At 34.6% G+C, this 22121-nt stretch overlaps 1 protein-coding gene across 3 annotated transcripts in view; it reads left to right on the forward strand.

Annotated features, from left to right (window-relative positions):
• The window catches only part of LOC123313639 (SID1 transmembrane family member 1-like), a 35576-nt gene extending 17978 nt beyond the window's left edge, over positions 1 to 17598 (forward strand). For all 3 annotated transcript variants that reach the window (XM_044898605.1, XM_044898604.1, XM_044898606.1), the window contains 10 exons: positions 504 to 587; positions 1062 to 1359; positions 3890 to 4098; positions 5356 to 5529; positions 5586 to 5703; positions 6944 to 7066; positions 11451 to 11639; positions 12214 to 12374; positions 14565 to 14675; positions 17369 to 17598. In XM_044898605.1, coding sequence (XP_044754540.1) covers positions 504 to 587; positions 1062 to 1359; positions 3890 to 4098; positions 5356 to 5529; positions 5586 to 5703; positions 6944 to 7066; positions 11451 to 11639; positions 12214 to 12374; positions 14565 to 14675; positions 17369 to 17545 — 1644 coding nt within the window. In that variant the 3' untranslated portion in view covers positions 17546 to 17598. The remainder of the gene's footprint in view (positions 1 to 503; positions 588 to 1061; positions 1360 to 3889; positions 4099 to 5355; positions 5530 to 5585; positions 5704 to 6943; positions 7067 to 11450; positions 11640 to 12213; positions 12375 to 14564; positions 14676 to 17368) is intronic.
• Positions 17599 to 22121: the final 4523 nt, after the last annotated feature.

Genomic DNA, 22121 nt, shown 5'->3' on the forward strand with positions numbered 1-22121 from the left:
AGATGTTTTATTTTACATGCCTGGAAAGATTTATATACAAATAATCTTTTTCGTTTCAAATATCTCCACTTGGTTTCATAGTTTACTCCAACCCTGTATACCTACTAATGACAATAAAATTTTATTTTGCCGAATTTTGTGTCTGATAATAATTTGTAAAAAGGTAAATTTAGCAAGCAATGCTATCACTATGGTAATGTCATCATTAATGAATGTGTAGGGGCCGCTTCAGACCGAAGTCCTAGACATTCAAGAAACACACGATCCCAAGATCGTTTCCATTGTCTTACAAGCAGCGAGAAAACTGAGGCTCCAGCTCCAATACAATATGAAACCTACATTGATTACAATATTCGATTTATCTGTTATTCTTCGTAGCATTTTTCTTCTTTGTAAATGAAAAGTAAAAATATTTATGCATTTGATTTTTGAGCAAATTTGACAGTTCTCTGTTTCCTATTTATATTGTCTATTAATTTTATTATCCTCTCAATTTTTTTCAGTGTCCTGTTTTCGATCTCAATAAGGATATTATGTATAGAGGTAAATACCAAACAATCTCAAGGAAAGGAGGCCTAACAATAAAGGTGAGTTTTTTCAGATGACTTTCATTCGAAACGAAATCATATATAGATATACCATTTATAAAATAATTAAATGAAAATAAAGTAACACTATAAATAATTCTATAATAAATCATTCATAACCGAACCATCTGTTCTGTAGGATGAGGTACACAAAAACGTGTGGTTGGTGTTTTCGTGTTTGGTTATGAAATATTTCAATTCTAATTTGAAAATATTCAAAAAATTCACACATTACATCAGTTATATACAGAGCCTTGGTTGCCATTATTGCTCATTACTTTCATAGGTCGCTAGGGGAAGCCCCCTTTTCATTCGCTTGGGAACGCATCACTACTATGTTACACAATCTACGATGATGATGATGAAGGAATTAACTTTGCAATGTCTCACTCCCAAATTTTAAATGATTACTGAAGACTTCCCTTGTACACTTTTCTTTTATTAAGAATTTGTAAAATTTCTATTTTGTTTCAGAGAAAAGACTATTCAGATGGATTCTTTCTAGTATTCATTATGAAACCAGATAATTATGATTGTACGGAAGAACTTTCTATATACCCCGTGACCAAGTATTATTTTGAGCGAAACTCCGATGCAACTTCTAATGTGAGTTTCGTTATTCAAAGAAGTTTAGGAAGAGGCCAGTATTTGACTGCAACGATTCTCACTGTGCTTGGACTTACTTCCTTCTATATTGTTGCCTTAGTCCTCATTTTTGTATTCCGGCGATATGGTAGTATGAAAAATATAAGAGCTTCCAAAGAAATTGTGAGTGAGTATGTACAATATATTCTCTATAAAATTTGATTTCCCAGTTAAGGAATAACATAGCAATCTATGTAATCAGTTACAAAATGTATGATTTCGTGTAACACGTGAGATTTTTGCGAAACGAACGCGTCCAAGCTTACGAAAAATTTATAACTTGGTGTGATGAGAAGAAGATAAAACAAATTGATGAGGAAGTCTGACTTGCAAATTTTGAGGATAAGAAAGATCTCTAAATATCCACACTGGTATCATTGAAAATATGAATTTTGTTGGAATTTTAAGAAAATATATTGAGTTGCGTCCTCAGAACCTTAAACACAACAGATTTTTTGTAAAATATGTAAATCGACCAGAAATCCTGTGGAAATTTACACGTTCAGCAGTGTGCCAAAAGCTATTGTTCTGAACAACTTCTTGGCATTCAAATCCTGCTCGATACATATACGGGCCACTGCTTCAGAGGAAGCTCTGACACTGCTATTTCAAAAAAATTACGGCAAGGTGGTTGGAAATCAAGCACTGTTGCGAAGGTATATGTTGAGAATTAAATTAATTAAACGTATTGCACAAGTTATACTTGGTGAAACATCTAATGCAGTGTGTCACACTTCACAAATAACCAGTGCGAGCCATAAAACAAGTTTGTCGTTGGGAATTGATTTAAACAATTCCAATAATTGTGTTATTAATATTTGTAATGATCAATTTATAATTTATGTACTTATCTTGTATTATAACAGCTAGTTATATAACTGTAATTTTTTTGTCACTAATTGTGTAATCGATTTTTTGTCCCCAGTTGCATACTAAATACTAATATTTCACTTTGTGCAACTAGAAACTAGTTACACAAAGTAAGACGTTTCTCACGTCAATCATTTCTAAAAAGTATCACTGGTTATGTCAAAATTTCAAAAATGCATTTTAAATAAGCATTTGTTTCTTAGGAAAGTATAAGAATTATTCCTCACTCTGTATGCTCCATCTATTTTTTGTCAATGTAACTACATGTTTCGGCCTAACGTAATCATCAGTTTAAAATTTTCGAGCACTTCAACAAGATTGTTCACAAAAATGTCCATATTTCTTATTTCGCTTAGAACTCAGAACTCAGGAGCTAAGTGATAACAGAAAGTTTTGTATACATCGGCGAAGTACCTCGCAACTATCAACAGAAACAATTTAAATTCACGAAGATTTCAAACGAGAAAACAAAATGAAATCCAGAACATAAACAAACTCAGTTTTTGGCAATAACTTTGATACCATGTATTTTCTCAAAGTGTTGAACATTGTAACCTGATTATGGCGTTATGGCGAAAGTAACATTGACAAAAATAGATGAAGCATACGGAGTGAGGAATAAGACTTTTATTATCATTTCCTATTGATAGATGCGTCGTCGCTTGGTGGTTAGAAGCGTCGGCTCAGTGTTTCGCAACCGCAAGGTATCGAGTTCGATCCCGGGCTAGAGTAGGAATTTTTCTAGTCTATACGGGTATGGGCCACCATTTACTGTTGGGTTCAAATTAACAGTGTTGTGCCTAAGGTGGTGTAAGGACACAGTCACAAAACCTACACAGAACACAACTGATTCTCCGAACTCGTACAAGCTTACGGAGCTTCTGAGGGGTACTTCGGTGCCTATGGAGAATCCAGGAGAATATAAATGTGATTAACCACGTCACAAAAGATTTCCCTAAAATAATTTGATTCTTGACAATATTCCGAATAATTATAAAGAAATAATAGTGTAGAATTTTTGACAGCAAAGGATTAATGTTTCTGGGTTTCAAAATGGTTTTCATGGTAAGATGAGTACCTAGTATTCTTCTCGTGCCAGTAGATTCCATTGGTTGCGTTCACTGACTCACTCTGAGTAGGTAAGCTGAGATTACTCGAAGAGTTAACAAACGTTCGTACGTCTACCTTGGAGTTTTCTCTCTGAGTATGGTCATACTCATACTCTACTCTCGCAGTAAATTTTGGAACGCAGCCATATAAACTTTTTATTCGTTCGAGCACGCAGTTTCAGAACAAAAAAGTGTCAATATTTTAATCGTTCGTTACAGAGGTACTAGAGTTTTTTAATCTATTTTAACCTCAGCTCCAGACATGAGACTGGAAAGGGGTTCTAAAGTAGTTAGGTTCATACATCGCTATGCCAGTACCCTGCTCAGATAGGATGATTCAAACTTTTCTCCATTCATATGATTTGGAATTCAACTCTCCATTTCCTCAAAATTAAGTGATTGCTCTGAGTGGCTCTATTTGCAAGGTGGATCTCCTGGCCAAACTAGTATGGCCGAGGCAAACCACGATGGCCGAAACCGCCCCAAGTCACGTTCGAGGCGAACCGCAAGGGCCGAAGGCCCGACTCACGAAGCTAATCAGCCCGAAAAGTTCGATCTACGGGCATACTTATATTACCTAACTATAATAACTAATTACAATCATGGAGTTCTATTCCTAATTATTTTTTGATTTTGAAGGTAACAGAACAACAATCATATAATAAAATAAAATTTCAGCATTGGACGAAGATGTTGTCGATGACGCTCTGCCAAGAAGTTCCATGGATATAGTGTATGTCTTAGAAAAGCCTGATTTAAACGTGAAAGTTTTAACGAAGTATCCTCTGAAGGATAAAATAAGGTCTTTCAATTATTTATGGCATATTATTAGTATTGCCATATTCTACAGTATTCCAGTGGTCCAGCTTGTAATCGCTTATCAAAGGGTAAAAAGTCAAATTATCTTAGATTTAAAACAATTCCAATATCATTTTTTACTCTAATATATCTAATATATCCATTCAGTAGATTCAGCATGTTAATATTGAAGTGATAACTATCATCATCTTTCCAAAACATCATCGTATGAACATTGTGTATAATTAATTCTTTGAATTCTTTTGTATTGCAAACTGTCACAATCCCGATTTTTGTAAATGCCTCTAAATTGTTACAGATAGTCCGGGAATTTAAGCGTCAAGTTTAAAAGAACTGCTCCTATATTTTATTCCAGGTTATGTGTCACCACAGTTGTTCCTGATATTTCATCAGATCCTCAAATCTAAACTGAGTAGATAAAGACCATTCATGGATGATCGACATCCCAGAATGCCTTAAAAGTCCACAAACAGCATTTAAATAAAAGATCTTCCATAATTTCAATCACAGAACTGAAATATATATAAATATAACTTAGTAAAGTATTTGAAAAGAAGAAATATTCAAATTCAGAAATATAAATCAGAATTCGATATTGATACAATTATGTTTCCAATTTTTTCGATTGAATTAAAAACATAAACAGCAGTACAAAAATTCGAATTATCGTCGGTCTATGTCATTGTTTATTCACAATACCAAACTGAATTCCTTAACACAAAATCTTAACTTATGGCTATTAACAAATTAATTCGAATTTCCATAGCCACCCGAGATGTTAATCATTCTTGAATGGACTATATTTTATAACGTTTACATGAGAAACCTATATTTGCTAAGAAACATGCTAAGAACATCAGTTTTTGTTGAATAATACCCCAGTCTTGAATGCTGAAGATTTTCCTATCAAATAGAGGTTAATATCATTCTTCTTCTTCTTCTTAGTCAGACCTCTATCGTCCACTCCTGGAAATAGGCCTCTCACATGCTGCTCCATGTATCTGTCTTGTGCTACCTATATGAAACTACCCCCTTCCTACATGTTGTTCAATATCATCGAGCCATCTTCTTTGCTGACTAAAAAGAATTATTATGATAAACATAATTGATCCCAAAAATTTCCAGAGAATTAAGGGATGCTTAGTTCTCTTTCTCCATTTCGATTAGTTCGTCTCATTCTATTCTCTCATAGTTTCCAATATTTTCAAATGCTTGCCTTCATAAATTATTTTCATTTACTGAGCTATAATTTCTTCATTTATCACACTACCTATGCTGCAAACTACTTCTTATTCCTGTATAATGACATACTATTTTATTTTCAGATGCTGAACTACACAGGGGACGAAGATCTCTGTTATTACAATTTCCTTTGTGCCCATCCACTATTCAGTTTCAGTGATTTCAATCATATTTTTTCCAATATTGGTTATATTTTCATGGGGGTACTCTTTTTATTTGCAACCTTCCACAGACAACAGGTTTTGCCTTTCCGATTTGTGAGTTTCGGATTCCCTCCACTGACGTCTTTTTACCAACTTTCTCTTTTTTCTAGGATGTTGGTATTCCAGTCCATTATGGACTATTTTATGCCATGGGAGTGGCAATGATTATAGAGGGGTTGCTTTCTGCATGCTATCATATATGCCCTAGTCAATCGAACTATCAATTTGGTAAGTTTCTTTCTAGTGAAGAAATAAATAGCACTTGGGAATTCTCTCTCCGTTTTACTTGATGATTTGTTACCATAAAAATATCAATTATTCTATAAGTGTTTTCTTTTCTATTTATTTTGTCAATATTCCTGAATAGTACTGTGCAATTAAATTAGTCCCATGGATTCTATTGAATGATTTCGAGTCAATTTTCATGTTAGAAGCTAAGACTTAGTTACTGATGATGCTAAAATGGTCTTACAGTTCCAGTACTACCATTATTCTTTGTAATTTACCTGATTTGTTTCGAAAGTCAGCAGCAGGTTAAGATTATTGTTACTGTCAAGTGTCACGCGCTTCGATGTCGCATTACTTTGGGCTCTACTATCAGCATTATCGGAACACATGGGTGCGGTATGTCATATAAAAATATTCAGAAATTTCAGGAAAAAGAAAAAAATCATTAAAAAAATAAAGTACCCATTTGAAATAAGGGCTTTCTATAAAACCCTGATTAAATGAAAAACCTTTTTTTGAAAACCCATTCAGCATTCTACATAAAAAAACAGATAGAGAAATTAAAACTTGATGTCCGAAATAAATTTAAATGAAAGGAATTATCCAATTATCTTATTTTTTTCAAACAATATATTTTCAATCAACCTTTGTTCGTGTGATTTCATCCTGAAAAGCGAACGACTAAAAAATGTTTGACCAAAATAAACTGAGCATCAAATGAAGTGGGACGTGGGACACATAAAAAGCAGAATTCAAACCCTTTTCCTTCGCCTGTATGCCACTGGCACAGGGTAATTTTTTTCTATCTCTTTTTGTTGTACAGGGTGTAAGGAAGCCAAAAATTTTCGTTCCTTTGGGGATTTGGGAATGGTTGAGTTGACAGAGAGCCTTACAATTTTTTTTTTATACTGAGTGAATTGTTCCCTCAGCATAAAATGAAATTTTCTACAGTTTTGTTGAACTACATTGTGAAGAAAGATTGAAATTCACAGCTATATTTCTGAAAAAAAAAAATTAAACGGAAAGCTGTTCTGCATTCACACCCTGTATAATGAGAAGGAATTGAAACAAAAATTCTTTGCCGCACTGACATACAGAAAAAGGACAATACTTTGTATCTCGGATTGAAAATCACCAAAGTATAGTCAAACTTAGGCAACTTTTTAGGTGTCCCACTACATTTGCTGCTCAGTTTATATCGGAAGTTTAATTAAAAATCTTTATGGGGTGTATTTTTCAGATACTAGTTTTATGTATGTAATGGCTGTGCTATGCATGATCAAATTATATCAGAATCGCCACCCTGACTTGAATGCAAGCGCCTATGGAACATTCTCAGTTTTAGGATTTGGAATTTTTCTAGGTGAGTATAACTTCGAATAAGGTCCATGTTTTCAGCCTACCCAACTTTGAATTTTTTACTTATCTTCACGCTAACGTTTTGTACTAGTTTTGTACCGAAATGAACCGTTGAAAAGTTTTGTACTCCAAATAAAAATTACGAAAATAAGGATTTCAGTTTAGGGTGGCTGTAGACATGCTCACCCTCCACTTTTGAAATAGCAAATTTTCTATACGTCAAAGTTTTGTACTAGTTTTGTAATGTAAGGTCAAGAAAAAGTTTTGTACCCTGAGATTATGGTTTCCTAGGCTAGGAGCGTCCTAAACTGGGGACATATTTTCGAAATAAGGAGATTTTGATTTCCGAAACAAAAGCTAATAAACGTGTAGAGTCATTCGGGGTAACTGTGCGCAGAGGTTAAGTGTGCGCAGTGCGTATATCTCGACTATGAAATGTATGAAAGAAGGGTTCATTTGGGTGAAGCAAGAGCGCAGAATCACCGAATTAGTTTTTTCATAGAACTGCGCCAGTGCGCCGTGCAACGTTTTGTTAACTTTTTATTCGCAATCTTGATTGATTTACTAGTTTTCTTATTAATTTTTAGCATCTCTGCAAATTCTCCCAGGTCCAAAATTTACTATTTCATCCCTTTCTGAGCAAACTTCAGGGTTGAAAAAATTCCAACATGTGTAATTTCATTTACCAAGGTTGTAACTTTGACGAGAGATGGTTTTCCAAAAAATTTCATACCAAAAACCCTCCTTAATTTACACTTTGTACCCTGTTTGTGTTGATTTATGTCGGAGTTATTCGTGTTGGATCCGTGATTGTCCAAAATCACATTGTCTAAGAGAAATGCCATAAGTTGGTTGCAAAAAGCAAGTTCAAATTTCAGAGAATGAAAAAAGAATACTTTCGTTTTATGTCGCACAATAGAACCAATTATTATTGGCATCTCAGTTAACTGTGGAAAAACGAAGTGAAAGTTGGTAATAGCCCATTAAGTAAGATCTTAAGCAAAATCAAGATATTGGAAATAACACTGACTGAAAAGTACTGACCGAAGATATTTTGTATTTAATTCGAATGCTGACCGATAAATTCTTAATTTCAGTTATTCCATATCTTCTTGAGTTGAAATATTTCACTTGCTTTACATATATTCAGGTTTGAATTGAATAAAATATTTCTTCAACCAATACCTCGAAATGAAAAAGGTGAAACGATTGATTTTGTTATCGTCAATTTCATTGAGTATTTTTCTTTCACCCCTAAGCCGCAACTCCATTCAAACCTCATTTTTGAAACGGAAACATATATACAATATGTGGCTAGTTATAAAGCTCATGAAAAATGGAAACTCAGCTAAATCTTTGTTTTTCTTCTCGTTTCGTTGGAATTAGAAGAGAAAAAGGTCTTCCAAATCAATTAAATTGATACTTTTTCAACCAGCAACATCCTCGGCTGTTGTATCCTTTCTGTTGAGTGGCGATGATATTATTCTTTTCACAATGCTTTTGAATATTATTTTCATTAATGAAGTGCTAACGCCATAATTGACAATGAATACAAATATAATTAAAATCAGATCATTACCACCCGCTGATAAGAATATCAAAATGTGTTATCATCCGAATTGAACTAGCCAATTTGCCATTGTCAGGATAACTGAATAGAGAACGTTCCACCGAAGAGAAGCAGATGCTGACCATGGTTTTAGTTTAATTGGACCTCGTCAGAGCAACACAGCATCTTCTCCGATGGAATAACGTTTGGAATTGATGGACTCTCATTGAACAAGCTGTGTTGCTCTGACGAGTTCAAATGAGACCAAAACCATGGTCAGCATCTGCTTTTCTTCGGTGGAACGTTCTCCATTCAGTTATATTGACGATGGAAAAGTCAAGATCGGATTGTAACACTTGTTAATATTCATATCAGCGGGTGGTATGCATCTGAATTTAATTCTTATTGTATTAATTGCCAATTAAGGCTATAGATCTTCATCAAGATAATGAAATCGACTAAATTTTAGACCACATAAAACTAAATATATTGAGCTTTCCAGCCCTCCCAGGAAAAAATCCTGGTTACCTTCAGGCTATCAAGATAAAATCGACTGATATTCCCGAATCGAGTGTTTTTGGTTGAAGAAATATTTATTTTATTCCAGATTCACGCCCAACCCTATATTTTATTTCCATGATGAAATCACAGAAATTACGCAGTTATATCTTCTAACTAGACATCAAGCTGCTTCTAGACTTTCAAGGCCCACAACGATGTCAATATTTCTTGAAGCAGGCATAACATACCTAAGATTCTCGGATGTTCAACTTATAAGGGAACCAAAAATTTTTGAAGATGAATGAAAACAAATAAATAAAGTTGAATAGAATTTATTGGTATCCTCTCCTCCAGGCTGTGCCTGTACCCACATAAAATTAAAATCATCAGTGATTGTGTTATTCAAAACCAAATGGAAATCAAAAATTTTTTCTATAATTTTGACAAATGAAGTGACACTTTTCAAAACTCATTGACGTTTTGAAATGTTTTACTCTTCGCAACCAGTTACGCAAAGTAAAATATTTCGCAACTGATGATGAAACGATCAAAGATTATAGAGTAGAAAGATCCTCATATCCTCATATCGCTAGTACTAAAAACCGACTACATTTTGGCCAGTGAAAACACATTTGACAATGATATGGCGCTGAAAACGTATTGTCAATACAAAAAAACTGTTTAATAACAGTTTCTGTTTTATAATTGAGGAGCGCGATATTCGAATTCTATTCCTTGCATTGAATTTCAATATTGACTTTGTTGAAACCAGAAAACAAATACCCTGAGCGACAAAACAGAAGGATGGTTTTGTTTCGTGACCAGGATCTTTGTTTTCATCTGAACATTGTTTGGAATATTGATTCCAATAGAATACGCTGTGGGATGTGATAAATTTCTATCTGCAATCTATAAAAAATTTACAAAAATATGGACAACGAATACAGCTTTGACTAGGACACTATAGAGTATATGGTTATCTGCTATAGGTACGTCAAAGGTGTTTTTTCTGTGCAAAAAGTTTTGAATTAATAGAATAAGTTGAATTTATACTATTTATATTATTATATTATAATTATATTATTATATTATATTATATTATTATTATATTATATTATTATTATATTATATTATTATTATAATTTATATTATAATATATCATAATAAACCAATATTCAATTTACCGTCATAGGATACACATTTCCGTTTCTTACATATTATTCACAAAATTTTCAGAAGCACAATTAAAAAAAATTCACAAGACCTGTATTCAAGCCCGTCAGTATTATTTCTTCGTGCTTTTTTATGATTTCTTCAAGGTATGGTCTCTTTATGACCCAATATACATTGATTAATGAATGAACAAAACACTCACAGAAGGTTTCATAAAACTTTGACTTTCAAACAACAATTTGACAGTCATCCGATTTACAAATCGAAATCCATAAAACTTTTGCATTTCTGAATATATTGAAGGCAAGTGAGAATCTTTGAATGGACGTATAAAAGTCATAATTTAACCTAAATGGGCCCTTTAGGCAAGGGATGCTTCCTGCATACAATTCACGTGGATGAACAGTTCTCAATTGAATTGAAGTGAAATATTCATTGCACATGTTGTAATCAGTAATGTTTGCAGGCCTTTGCGCCCTGAAAATTTCATCTGAAAATAAAAATTAATGAATGACCGAGTCACATGTTACCAGTTTTAATACTTACTTTCCCAATTTCCTTAGTAAAATTCGTTTTATTTGATCCACAGTTCTTCACCATATAATATTTTCGAACGATATTTTGAGGTTTTCACCATAAAATTATACAAAAGGCGGTATGAGAATCAAAGCCTCTTTGATCAAAATGGCTATCTGAAATCTCAGAAAATTTCATGTTTCTGTAAATGTCCCTCGAATTGATATTTTAACCAGTCTGAGGGCCTTAAAAATACATTTGAAACACAGATGGCGCTCACATCACTTTAGTTGCTTCGTTTCCTATCTTTCTACTCCATAATATTTGGAAACGATACTTGCTTTCATAGTAACGGAGTGAAAAATTGAATAATTTCGGTTACTAGACTATTTCAAAGGAATCTCCGAGGGAAGCTATCAAAGACGTTTTTGGTACTTAATTTAAATTCATATTCCTATTCAAAACTAGAAAAATGTTTTGTAAAACACGTTGAGAAACATTATCATTCATTACGAAAAATAATGCGTTTCCCAACTGGTTGCACAAATAACTATTGTTAACTTCAATCGAAATGAAAACAGTTATTATTTCACGTTCAAAATACTGGTCATCAATCATTTCCGCACTAAATATTAATGATTTTTTTCAGCAACCATCGGTATTTTGACTGGAAGTCTGAGCGTATGGATCATATTTGTGATCGGCTATAGTATACTATGTTTCTACATATCATTCAAAATCTATTTTTTGAGCTTTGTTCTCCAGGGTCTTTATAAGTTCAGGGACGATCTTTCCAAAAATGGTTTTGGACGAGAAACGTTTTCACCAGTAAAAAAAGGTTAGTACCTTCTAATGACTAATAGCAATAGGAATATAGGATGTCCCAACTATCACACGCCAGTCTTACCAACTAGCCAAGAAAGTAAATTTTCAAAATTCTTCTAAACCATCAATTTTATTTCCCAAAATTCTAGTTTATGTGAGCCATATGTTCGAACATGTATTTTCATACTTTTATTGGGAACTATGGAAATTATATTCATGAATAGTCCATTTCATTATCATTTACCATGATTCGTGATAACATTATATGTGTATCTAAGAAATATCCAGATTGAACAACAGAAACATATACGCTCATTTCTCATACGACACAAGGAAAAGGCTATCGTGAGCGGTTGCTTCAATTTTAGCAATGAAATTTTCATTGTTTCTAATGAAAAAGCTTCAACTCCTACTAAAGCACGCTCATATTAGAAAGATCTGAAAGGGATGGCGTTTTTTATTCAAGAAATGAAACACAGTATGTATTATTTATAGGTAATATGTTTACCATTCACAAATGACTTCGATTGGATTGAGCTCTACCCCCTATAATAGCTACAAGCGCTCTTTAATCTTTTAACTTTCAGCTCGATTCCTGATACTAGTCCTGATAAATATTATTAACATTGGTATGATGGGGATGGGTTTATATTTATACTCTAGAGGACAAACTGATTTCGGAACATTCCTGTTGGGACTACTTATGGCGAACGCAATTCTCCATGCCATTTTTTATACATCAATGAAGGTGAGAAAAACAAATAAAGACATGACAAATCTTTGTGACAAAATTTCTTCATTAGCCTCAATAATCAAATCATATTTCCTACTACAATCAAATAAATGGGAGAATTCAATGTTTTTGAATATGCAATGGTTGAAAATCATCCTCTCTTTTCTATTAAATACTTATTGAAAAAATATTGTTATGAAGAAGTTGAGAACTACCTACTTTCAATAAATATGAACACAGTTTAGGTACAGGGAATTCATCGATACTGATCAGAAAGTTAAGGTCTAAATCGACCAACATTATTCTACCGAGTCATCATCAATGTAATCACATCACTTCTATATATGGAAGCGATATTTTTGTTGATTAGGGGAAGGTGGGGTAAGGCGGGGTAGCGAGGTAAGATGGGGACCCTACCAAAATGGATAATGCAGTGCCACTAGAAAATTTATTTTAACGTCATCTGACGGTATTCATCAGTATTAGTTAGTGTTAGTAAAATTTAGGCGTAGAAGTGCAGGGACCCACTTGGTAAGTATGTTTTTCTAAAATTACGTGGTTTTATCTAATTATTGGCTGGTATAAAGTGCGTGACTGTTCATAATATATGTTATACAAGGTGCGTGATATATTTTTTCATTAATGTTCGTTTATTTTACCATAATTAACTCATTAATTCGTCCCGGTTTGCTTTGGTTTATAACCTTAAAAAATACAATATACCTTATCAATCCAGTTTGGGAAAGATGGGGTACCTACTTCGGGGCAAGACGGGGTTGGGACCCCATCTTACCGCTCCTTTGGTATTCTTTTTGGATTTAGATTCCATTCAAAATTATATTTATCGATAGCAGCAATCTCACAGCGAACACTGACAGTTCTACCAACAATAACTTCGTCACTTCCTGATACTCAATCGGCCACCTACACCACCATAAATTCTTCAGCAAACACTACCTCATCCATCTGCTACGACCTCATATGTAGTACAACAAGCCTCAGTAAATGATTCTTTGGATAATGCAGCATTCCATCTGGTGAGCCCCAAACAGTTAATGCCTTATCCACGAATGGCCGAAAAAAAAAACGAGGTGAAGTTCGGAGGAGAGCAAAAGCAGCTATTATCACTGCTTCTCCATATAAAACAGAATTAGAGGAAAAACAAAACAGTAGGAAACCGAAACCGGATGTCTCAAGCGAAAAAAAAATGAAAAAATCAAATAAGAGAAGATCTCGAAAAACTAAAAAAGCTGAAAAAGAAGCTCAGACATCAGAAGAAGAAGATACTGGATATCTATACTGCCACGGCTTGTATTCCGAGTCTACCGGAGGATGGATCACTTGCCAGGTTTGTTCTAATTGGGCGCATTGTGGCTGTGCAGGAGTTGAAGACAACGATGATGAAGCTGTCCACATCTGCCCATTATGTGAAGATGAAGACTGTTGAATATTCTATACCCCATCTTACCCAAGGGGGTACCCCGTCTTGCCCTGTAGTTGGGGTAAGACGGTGAGATTTTATTATTTTTTAAATTAGATATTTGAATGAGAAGAATAATTTTTTTTTTGTTTTGACCGATTGTTATCGAAAAAAGAAAAACTGATTATTTTCTTAATAAAAGTTCCTACATTGTGCAATTATAAAGAAGGGTTTTATTCAAGAAATGCCTTAAGGTCCCCGTCATACCCCACCTTCCCCTACTCTCAGTAACAGTATAATAATTGATTGATTAATCGATCTTTGATATGTGCTTGGCTTATCTATATGTCCATTGGCCATCGACATAATGATCAATATATTCAAAAAGACTTTTACTCCTCGTTCATGATGAATCACCTATACATTTATCAATCTTCTCATTTATATTCCGAATAATATTTTGCAGTTCATTTTAACACCACATATTCACAACACCCATGACCCTTAGGGGATTCGAACCCTTTACCCTTATCGACTCTTCATCCCTACAAAAACACCGAATGATGTAGTTATAGTAGGACTGAGACGATAGACAATAATCATACCCAGAGTTGTCTCTGATCATACCTAACGTTTCTTGTCATTCTTTCGACGAATGCTGTACAGATGAGCATCATTATATTCAATTCATTCTTCACTGTGAAATGGTTTCTCACTTCAATATTTCGTATTATTTATAATTTCGGCCAATTTGAGATTTGAAATCATTTTTATCTTGATTCTAGATTATCCATAAAGAGAGAATCTGCATAGAAGCTATCGTTTATGGTGTACTAGGAGTCCTTACTTGGACAGTTGCAACAATATTCTTCCTTGATGCTGCTACATTATGGACAGTAAGTGTTTAGAGGATTATTACAGTTTATTGTCACTAAATGGGCAAATTTCCAAAACTGCAAAATTGAATTCAAGAATATTTATGGAAACCCTTTTCCATTAGCTTTCCAGAGCTTGTGACGTAGAATGCCTTTATTAAAGTCTAGTAATTTTGTTGATTCGACAACAGTGGAGCTGATTAACGGCCATTTTCAATAAACCTATCTATTAATCGCATCCTTTCACAAACGGCCATTTTCAGTAAACCTATCTATCCATCGTTTCACTTACTGACGATTGGTAACCATTGGTAACCATTCTAAAACATATCTACAAATAGATCATAGAAACGAAATCATATGCATTTTCTATCTTCAGTAACTGAAACAATGGATTGATAGGATTATTGAAAACGGCCGTTACTGACGATTGGTAACCATTCTAAAATATATCTACAAATAGGTCATAGAAACGAAATCAGATGGTTTTTCTATCTTCAGTAAGGTAAGTAAAGTAAGTAAGTATATAGGTTTGTTGAAAACGGCCGTAAAAAGATATACGGCCTCTTCTGAATAAAAATATCTAACCATTAAACAGAAGTGGATATTCTTGAAGAATTTCGTTGGCATAACATAATATATGGTCTATAATGCCGGCCACAAACATCGGAATTTTTCATCGGTTCGTACTGCCGCAGTTCGAACCGTCGGACCAAAAGCACCAAAAACCGATGTGTGTGGTGAAAAACCGTCGGGTCGATCCGTCGGTCTCAAAATCTGCCGGCACTTGATTTTTGCTCCGTCGGTCCATCGGTTGTCGGTCCGAACCGGTGTTCGTTCAGAACCGACGTTTATCTTTCATTAGCGTAGTACAAGTCGAGTCCTAAGCATAGACGGCATTAAGCACTGAAACCGCGGCCGCCACTGCTAAAACATCTTTCAGCAGTGGTCCTCTTCATGACGTTCAAATTAGAGAACGACTGAGAAAGAACTGATAGGATTTACTGAAGTGTGTGGGCAAAACAGTTCGGTGGTTCGAACCGTCGCGTCGGATCGAACCGCGGCAGTACGAACCGATGAAAAATTCCGATGTCTGTGGCCGGCATAACAGTTTTCAGCTGAGTATTGAAAACAGAATCTACTCTAAAAAGTGATAAATCTGAGATTGCTACCTTTTGTTTTCTTGATTATATGTTCCACTCCTCGCTGCGAATGTATATAATTTTGAAGATTACATGAAACGAACTAACATATCCTGTTTTCAATAAACAATGATGAACATATTATGTAGGTATCATTTTTTTGGATCAATGATTTCTTTTGAATTTCATTGATTTCGTCATTTATTATTATTAACGAATAAAGTTGATTACTTACTCACCTTAACAATGTGAATTGTATTTCATTGCATATAAATCAGAAAATTCATATTCATTATAGATTTGAAGAAACGTATTTGAAAAATAATCATGACCCAACCTAAAATAAAATGAAGGTTGTTCATATCAAATTGACGCTTAAATCCCCACCCCTTATCGATAAACGTAGCGATCGCAGCGACTCCTACCCTACGTTCCCCGTTTTTGGAGACACATTTTTAGTGTGTCTCGATCGTTCTCCTTCTCTCTACTGTCCATAGTTTTCCTTGTCAAATGGACCACCAAACTTGATATTTGTTAAGTCGATGGTGATAAGAAAACTTTCATGACCATTATTGATTCGATGGGTGTTGCCGGATTGTGAAAATGACGTAGAATGTTCATAAGAGAGCACTTCTGAAATCAAAATTGAAAATTGAAAGTGAATACAGACAAAACGCAATATTATAATTTCCTATTGAAACGGTCCTCCTAAAATTTTTCTCAGGTATTTCTTTAAATATCAAAGAAAAAATTAGATGCTAATCTGAGTCCTTCCTTAACCTTCCTCGTAAATTTGCAAAGTGTATAGCTCCAGATAAACGAATTGAGCACGAATTCTTCATTAATTATAATAATATTATAATAAAATAATCTAAAAAGAAGGCATGTCTTCAATCAGGTGCGCCAGTAAAAGAAGTAGATATACTAACTTATACCTATTATTAGTTCGCTAGTGCCATGGAAAATTTTCAGCTCCTGTTTGCGAATGTATATATGTATTGAAGATTTATGTTATTTCAATTCTATTCTTAAGATATTTTTACTTCTAAACATTAAAAAGTCTAAAATCGTTAAGGGGTCCAAACAGATGAATTGGAGCAGAATTTTCAAATTCAAACACAGATCAAGAAATCGAAATTTCAATAAACCAATCTGGTTAAACCTATAGGTGAGCCTGGATGATTTTTGGCATTGTAGTAGGAGGAAATTTCAACAGCTACCTTTATACGTTTCCCAGAAGCTGAATACCGACACTAAAATAAATTTTCGTTATTTATGATGCTGCTTGCTGTAAACCGTACAATTCTTACTGCCAATATTAGAAGTTCTGAATCACCCTGTATATATCCCGAAGATTATTTTGCTTCATTAAAGATTAAAGGTTTGAAACATCGAAAAGATCATGCGTATTCAACCTAAAATGTTTTCAAAGGATAGAACCACTGTTTATTAGAGGTAATTCTTCGATTTTCTTGTTACAGTCACAGCATCATAAACAGTTTTCCATCGACTATTAGGTTCAATACTCAATGATTGTATGGAATATTTATAATTTTCTTTTATCTTTCATAGGTCACACCGGCCGAGTCCAGGCAATGGAATCAAGAATGTATTCTAATGGACTATTATGACAAACATGACGTATGGCATTTACTCAGTGCTCCAGCTCTCTATTTCACCTTTATGTTCTTAATGTGTCTTGACGATGATATAATTGATGAAAGACAAGATAATATACCAGTATTCTGATGTGTTGTGACAATTTTTCCGATGTTGATCGAAATACATATCTATTTATTGAATTCGTGTGGTTTCTTTTCGTGAAGTTTCAATTTCAAATTGATTCGATCAGATAGGGTGATCTCCACATATAGATTGAAAATAAAAAATATACCAAACTGCTCATCCTTACCATTGAGTATTAAAAGTGGGTTCAATACTCAATGTCCTTACTAATATTATAAATGTGAAATTCCGTTTTTTTTTTTTGTAGGCTTTGAATAAGCTATTACAGATAGAGGAAAATGATCAAGTACCTACAATTCTGTAGTGCTCAAAAAGTTCCATTCAAAAGTTCGCGACGGCATACATCTTACTTCTGTAGATAAATTTTATCATCGGAGAGAATATACTTCATGGTCTAAAACAGGGTACCCAGATTTGAAAAATTGAACGCGTTCTATCGAAAGATGTCAAATATCAAAGAAGTATATAGCATTCTCTGACAAAATAAAACTTTTTGGCAAACAGAGTATTGCGTCTTGGATAATACGAAACAAGAAGCACTAATAATATGCGATAATCAAGTGAGCGAAAATCATGCTAATTTGAAAAAATTCATTGATGTTATAATTTTTCATCATGTCAAGAATTAGCGTTTCGAGGACGATGAATCAAATCATTCGGTTAATCGAGAAAATTACAGAAGTTGCATTGGTGCAAAAACTTCTCTACAAACACGATTTTCGATGACGATTAACTTAAATGCAAACGCTTATAGGTTATAGGTTAAATTCTACCTAGCGAACAATAAAAATAATCAATGAATATCAAGGAGATTTAAGGACTCTAGACCATATTCAAGTTTTTCTCTGAACCCAAAACGAAAAAAGTAAACAATACAAACTTAGAACACTCCACCTTTTCTGCAAACGTCACTCGAACCTGATGATGCTTGGCGGAGAACTTTTATAAAAACCAGCTTTCAGCTTCCACTGTCTCCTGGTTTATTCCTCTAAATTTCTGTATTTTTGAATATCCACGTCAATGAATAGTGCTCTGTTCCTTATTCAGCAATACGAGGTCAGGTCTATTGTGAGTTTTTTTCCGGTCTGTGAGAACCGTGCGATCCCAATTATTATTATTAGGTATTATGCGCAATTACATTAACTTACAATAATTTTTCACAATAGCACTATAATTTCAAATAATATAATTTAATAATTTAGTTGTTTCATGATGGATTCTTATACTACAGTAATTTTTCAAAATGATTTTATCAACTGATCTGCGTGTCCATCAATGAAATTTGCAACAAAAAGATGATATTGGAAATTATCTAAAATGTATGAAAAAATAATATGAATCGTTTGGCTGATGAGAACTGGTAATAAATCAAATGAAATTTTCCCTTTGTTTTAAAACATCAATAACCATTTGGCTAGCCCTAATATATCTTCCATAATTTTTTTTTGAAAAATTGAGATTTCGGCATTATTTCCCAAAAGATCACTTTTTACATGAAATGAATTTCTCGAGAATGCGAACAAGATATCCGGATATAGGTATATTCAACGATATAATCTGCATAGCGAGTGAGATTTCATGTTGTTGAAGTTGCGTGTTCAAATTTCTCTATATCTGTAAAAACAGTCGACATTACTGAAGCATATTGTCCATCATCCTCAACATTGGTGGCACGTTCAGATGAACAGATGCTAACTCCACTTGTCAGGATACTGATGGATTCCAGATGGATATAGTATTTCCCGTATCAGAAGTGGATATTTGTGAGTGGACAATCAACCTGTTGCCGCCTCAAATTGTCTCGCAGTGGGGTTACTGTTATGTTCAACTTTACTTCTCACACCACACATCCAAAGAAGAGCTTTAAGGCTCTTTGCACACGACGACCGGTATAAAATCGGCCGTCCAAAATGCCGGTGAGCAGCCGTCCACAGCCACTGCATCGCCGTCAATACCGAGATGTAATGGCGTACGTGACTAAATACACGTTTGCACAAGCATTGACCATTCCTGTCGACTTCGTTGGGCTGGTAAATATCCAGGGAATGTGCTCGCAACTGCTACCGATAAAATATCGGCCGATTTTATACCGGCCGTCCAAAATCGGTGTCTGTGTGCAAAGAGCCTAAATAGACCGGCAATAGTTTGTAAGTGAGGAGTTATCAAAGGAATTTCTTTAGTATATTTATTGTACATTTGTTCCAAACTTTCAATGCAAATCAAAAAACTTAAAAATCCAATTTTTCTTTAACTTTTTGTGATAGAAACTCAACGGGGTTGATTCACAATTAACAATCACACATTAAACGCAATGTCAGTCCAAGAATATATCTTTTTATATAATCCAAAAGATTTCAACTATTTCGGCTTCTGATCCTTGAAATTTAGGACATTCAAGATAATCTCTCAAGAAATCTATTGCATCACTTACCCATTTTCTAAGTGTCTGCGTTGCTAATAGAACTTTCATTTTTTCTCTCATCCATTGTAAATGCCTCTGCTTAATTTTGTAGCAGCGTGCAGACATTCAATATCTTGCTTATCCACAAAAGTTAAAACCAAACTCCATTTCACCTCAAATTTTTCGTAAGCAATTTTGGGATGCAAAGCAATTCCTCATCAGCCATCGAAAAATTTGAAGTAGCGCCATCAAAAGTTAATGAAATTACTTTAATTCCACTTCCATTGAGAAAACTCAGACATTTTTTACTAACTCAACGTTTTGGTTGTAACTAACCCGGTCATCAAGAAATATCCCACAGGAACTTTCAGGAGCCATTCAGACTAATGTTTCTCGAGCTTCTGGTAGAATGTCAGAATCTGTGTTGGTACCAACATCAAGATATCTCTTGAATTTAGAACCTGTCCACTCAACTTGACAGACATTTCGTGAATAGCAAGTGTACACAACAAAGGATAGGCCACTTGTTTTTGGCCTAAGGATAAGGCAGTCAATGCATCGGAAGCTGCGGAATTTGTGATTCCGTCTACGAAACTTCCGAAGTTTTTTGTAAGTTCTATAAGTGTATGTGTTATAGAGCGGAAATTCGTTCAAATTCAGTGTATTCAGTGTCGAGTCCAGATCATAAGATCGCTGGTTCCACAGATATCACTGGTGAGTCGATTTATTTTTCTGATAGTATAGAAAATATATAACTTAGCCACATAGCTTAATAGTAACATAGTAGTAAGGATTTCCAATATTCATTATTATTCCGAAATACCTCATATAATTAATTGAAACGAAGTACTGCCGTGTGTAGTTTATTAAACTTCAGTTAAGAACCGAGCGCTTTCGACAATATGTCATCATCAGGGTTCCCTGGAAGGGTAACTATGATTATTACAAGAGATAGAATTTATTTTGATAATTACCCGTCCAGGAATAACACCACAGGCGGCATGCGGAAGAGTCAATGCAAATTAAAATTAAAACTTGAAACTTCAAAACTAAACGCTAGAATCGGGTACAGTTTTCGTCAGAAGGAACAAACGAATACAAACGTAAACATCCGTCATTCGACGACAAGACAGATAAGTGACCTCCAAACGAATGAAGGGTGACTTATGACAGATGAAACAAGTGGCACGCAAATCAGTGGTGCCACCCTACAATAACTTAATCTATGAACACACACAGTGTCAACAAACAGACGACAAACCAATATAGCACACTAACAAACGTTGAAACACGTGTAAAGCAATGAAATGGTCATATTTTAAAAAATCATATTTTAAAAAACGTCATGGGAGTAGCCTCTTGAACAACGGGTGAAGGTGTTATTGAGGTTCACTTGTGTATTCACGCATCTATTGTTGGACCGCATTTCTCGGCTGATCTCAAGATCTTCAAACAGGTTCATCTTGATGTTGTACTTATTGCCCGTAATGTTGTGTAGAACCTCAGAGTTCCGATTTGGGCTGAACTGGTGTCGAGAAAATGCGAAATGATGGCCAAATGTTGATAGTGTAATAAATCGGAATAAGAAACTCGAATTAATTTAGGATAATTGAAACGAGGTATCGCTGGAACATTCATACATTGTTGCAGCCGAGCTGCAGAGGCGTTTTTAGTTGGACATACGATACTTTGAGGCACTTGAGATCAGACGGTATTAAGCCGCGGGAATTTAAATAATAACCAGCTCGATAAGAGTTGAAAGAGTTAGTGTCACTCAGTCAGAAATTCTGCAGATATTGATACAATGTACGTTTTCGGAGAGCAACCGGCGATCGCCGGCCTATGTAATTGATTCCAATATCCGGAGATAAGGACTTCAGAACGGGTGAAAACGGTCAGTCATGTAGATTAAGAAAGATTTATTAGTCTGGAGACCCTGAGAGGAAAACAGTTCTCAGAATTCGAAGTAGCCGAAATTTTCTTGTGACCGCCGAGCTTGGGAACGCTGATTTTTCAACTCAGCAAGAATGATCGTCCAATGATTTCAATTTTGGGACGTTTTGGTACCACCCATAGGGTGGGAGAGAAAGACCGGGGAAAAATTACATCGGAAAAAGTTAGTCAGTCGGTCCGAGGAAAGTGATCCCCTTCAAGTCGGTCCGGGGACGTGATCTGAAA

This window comes from Coccinella septempunctata, chromosome 5 (assembly GCF_907165205.1).
Source record: "Coccinella septempunctata chromosome 5, icCocSept1.1, whole genome shotgun sequence".
NCBI lineage: Eukaryota > Metazoa > Arthropoda > Insecta > Coleoptera > Coccinellidae > Coccinella > Coccinella septempunctata.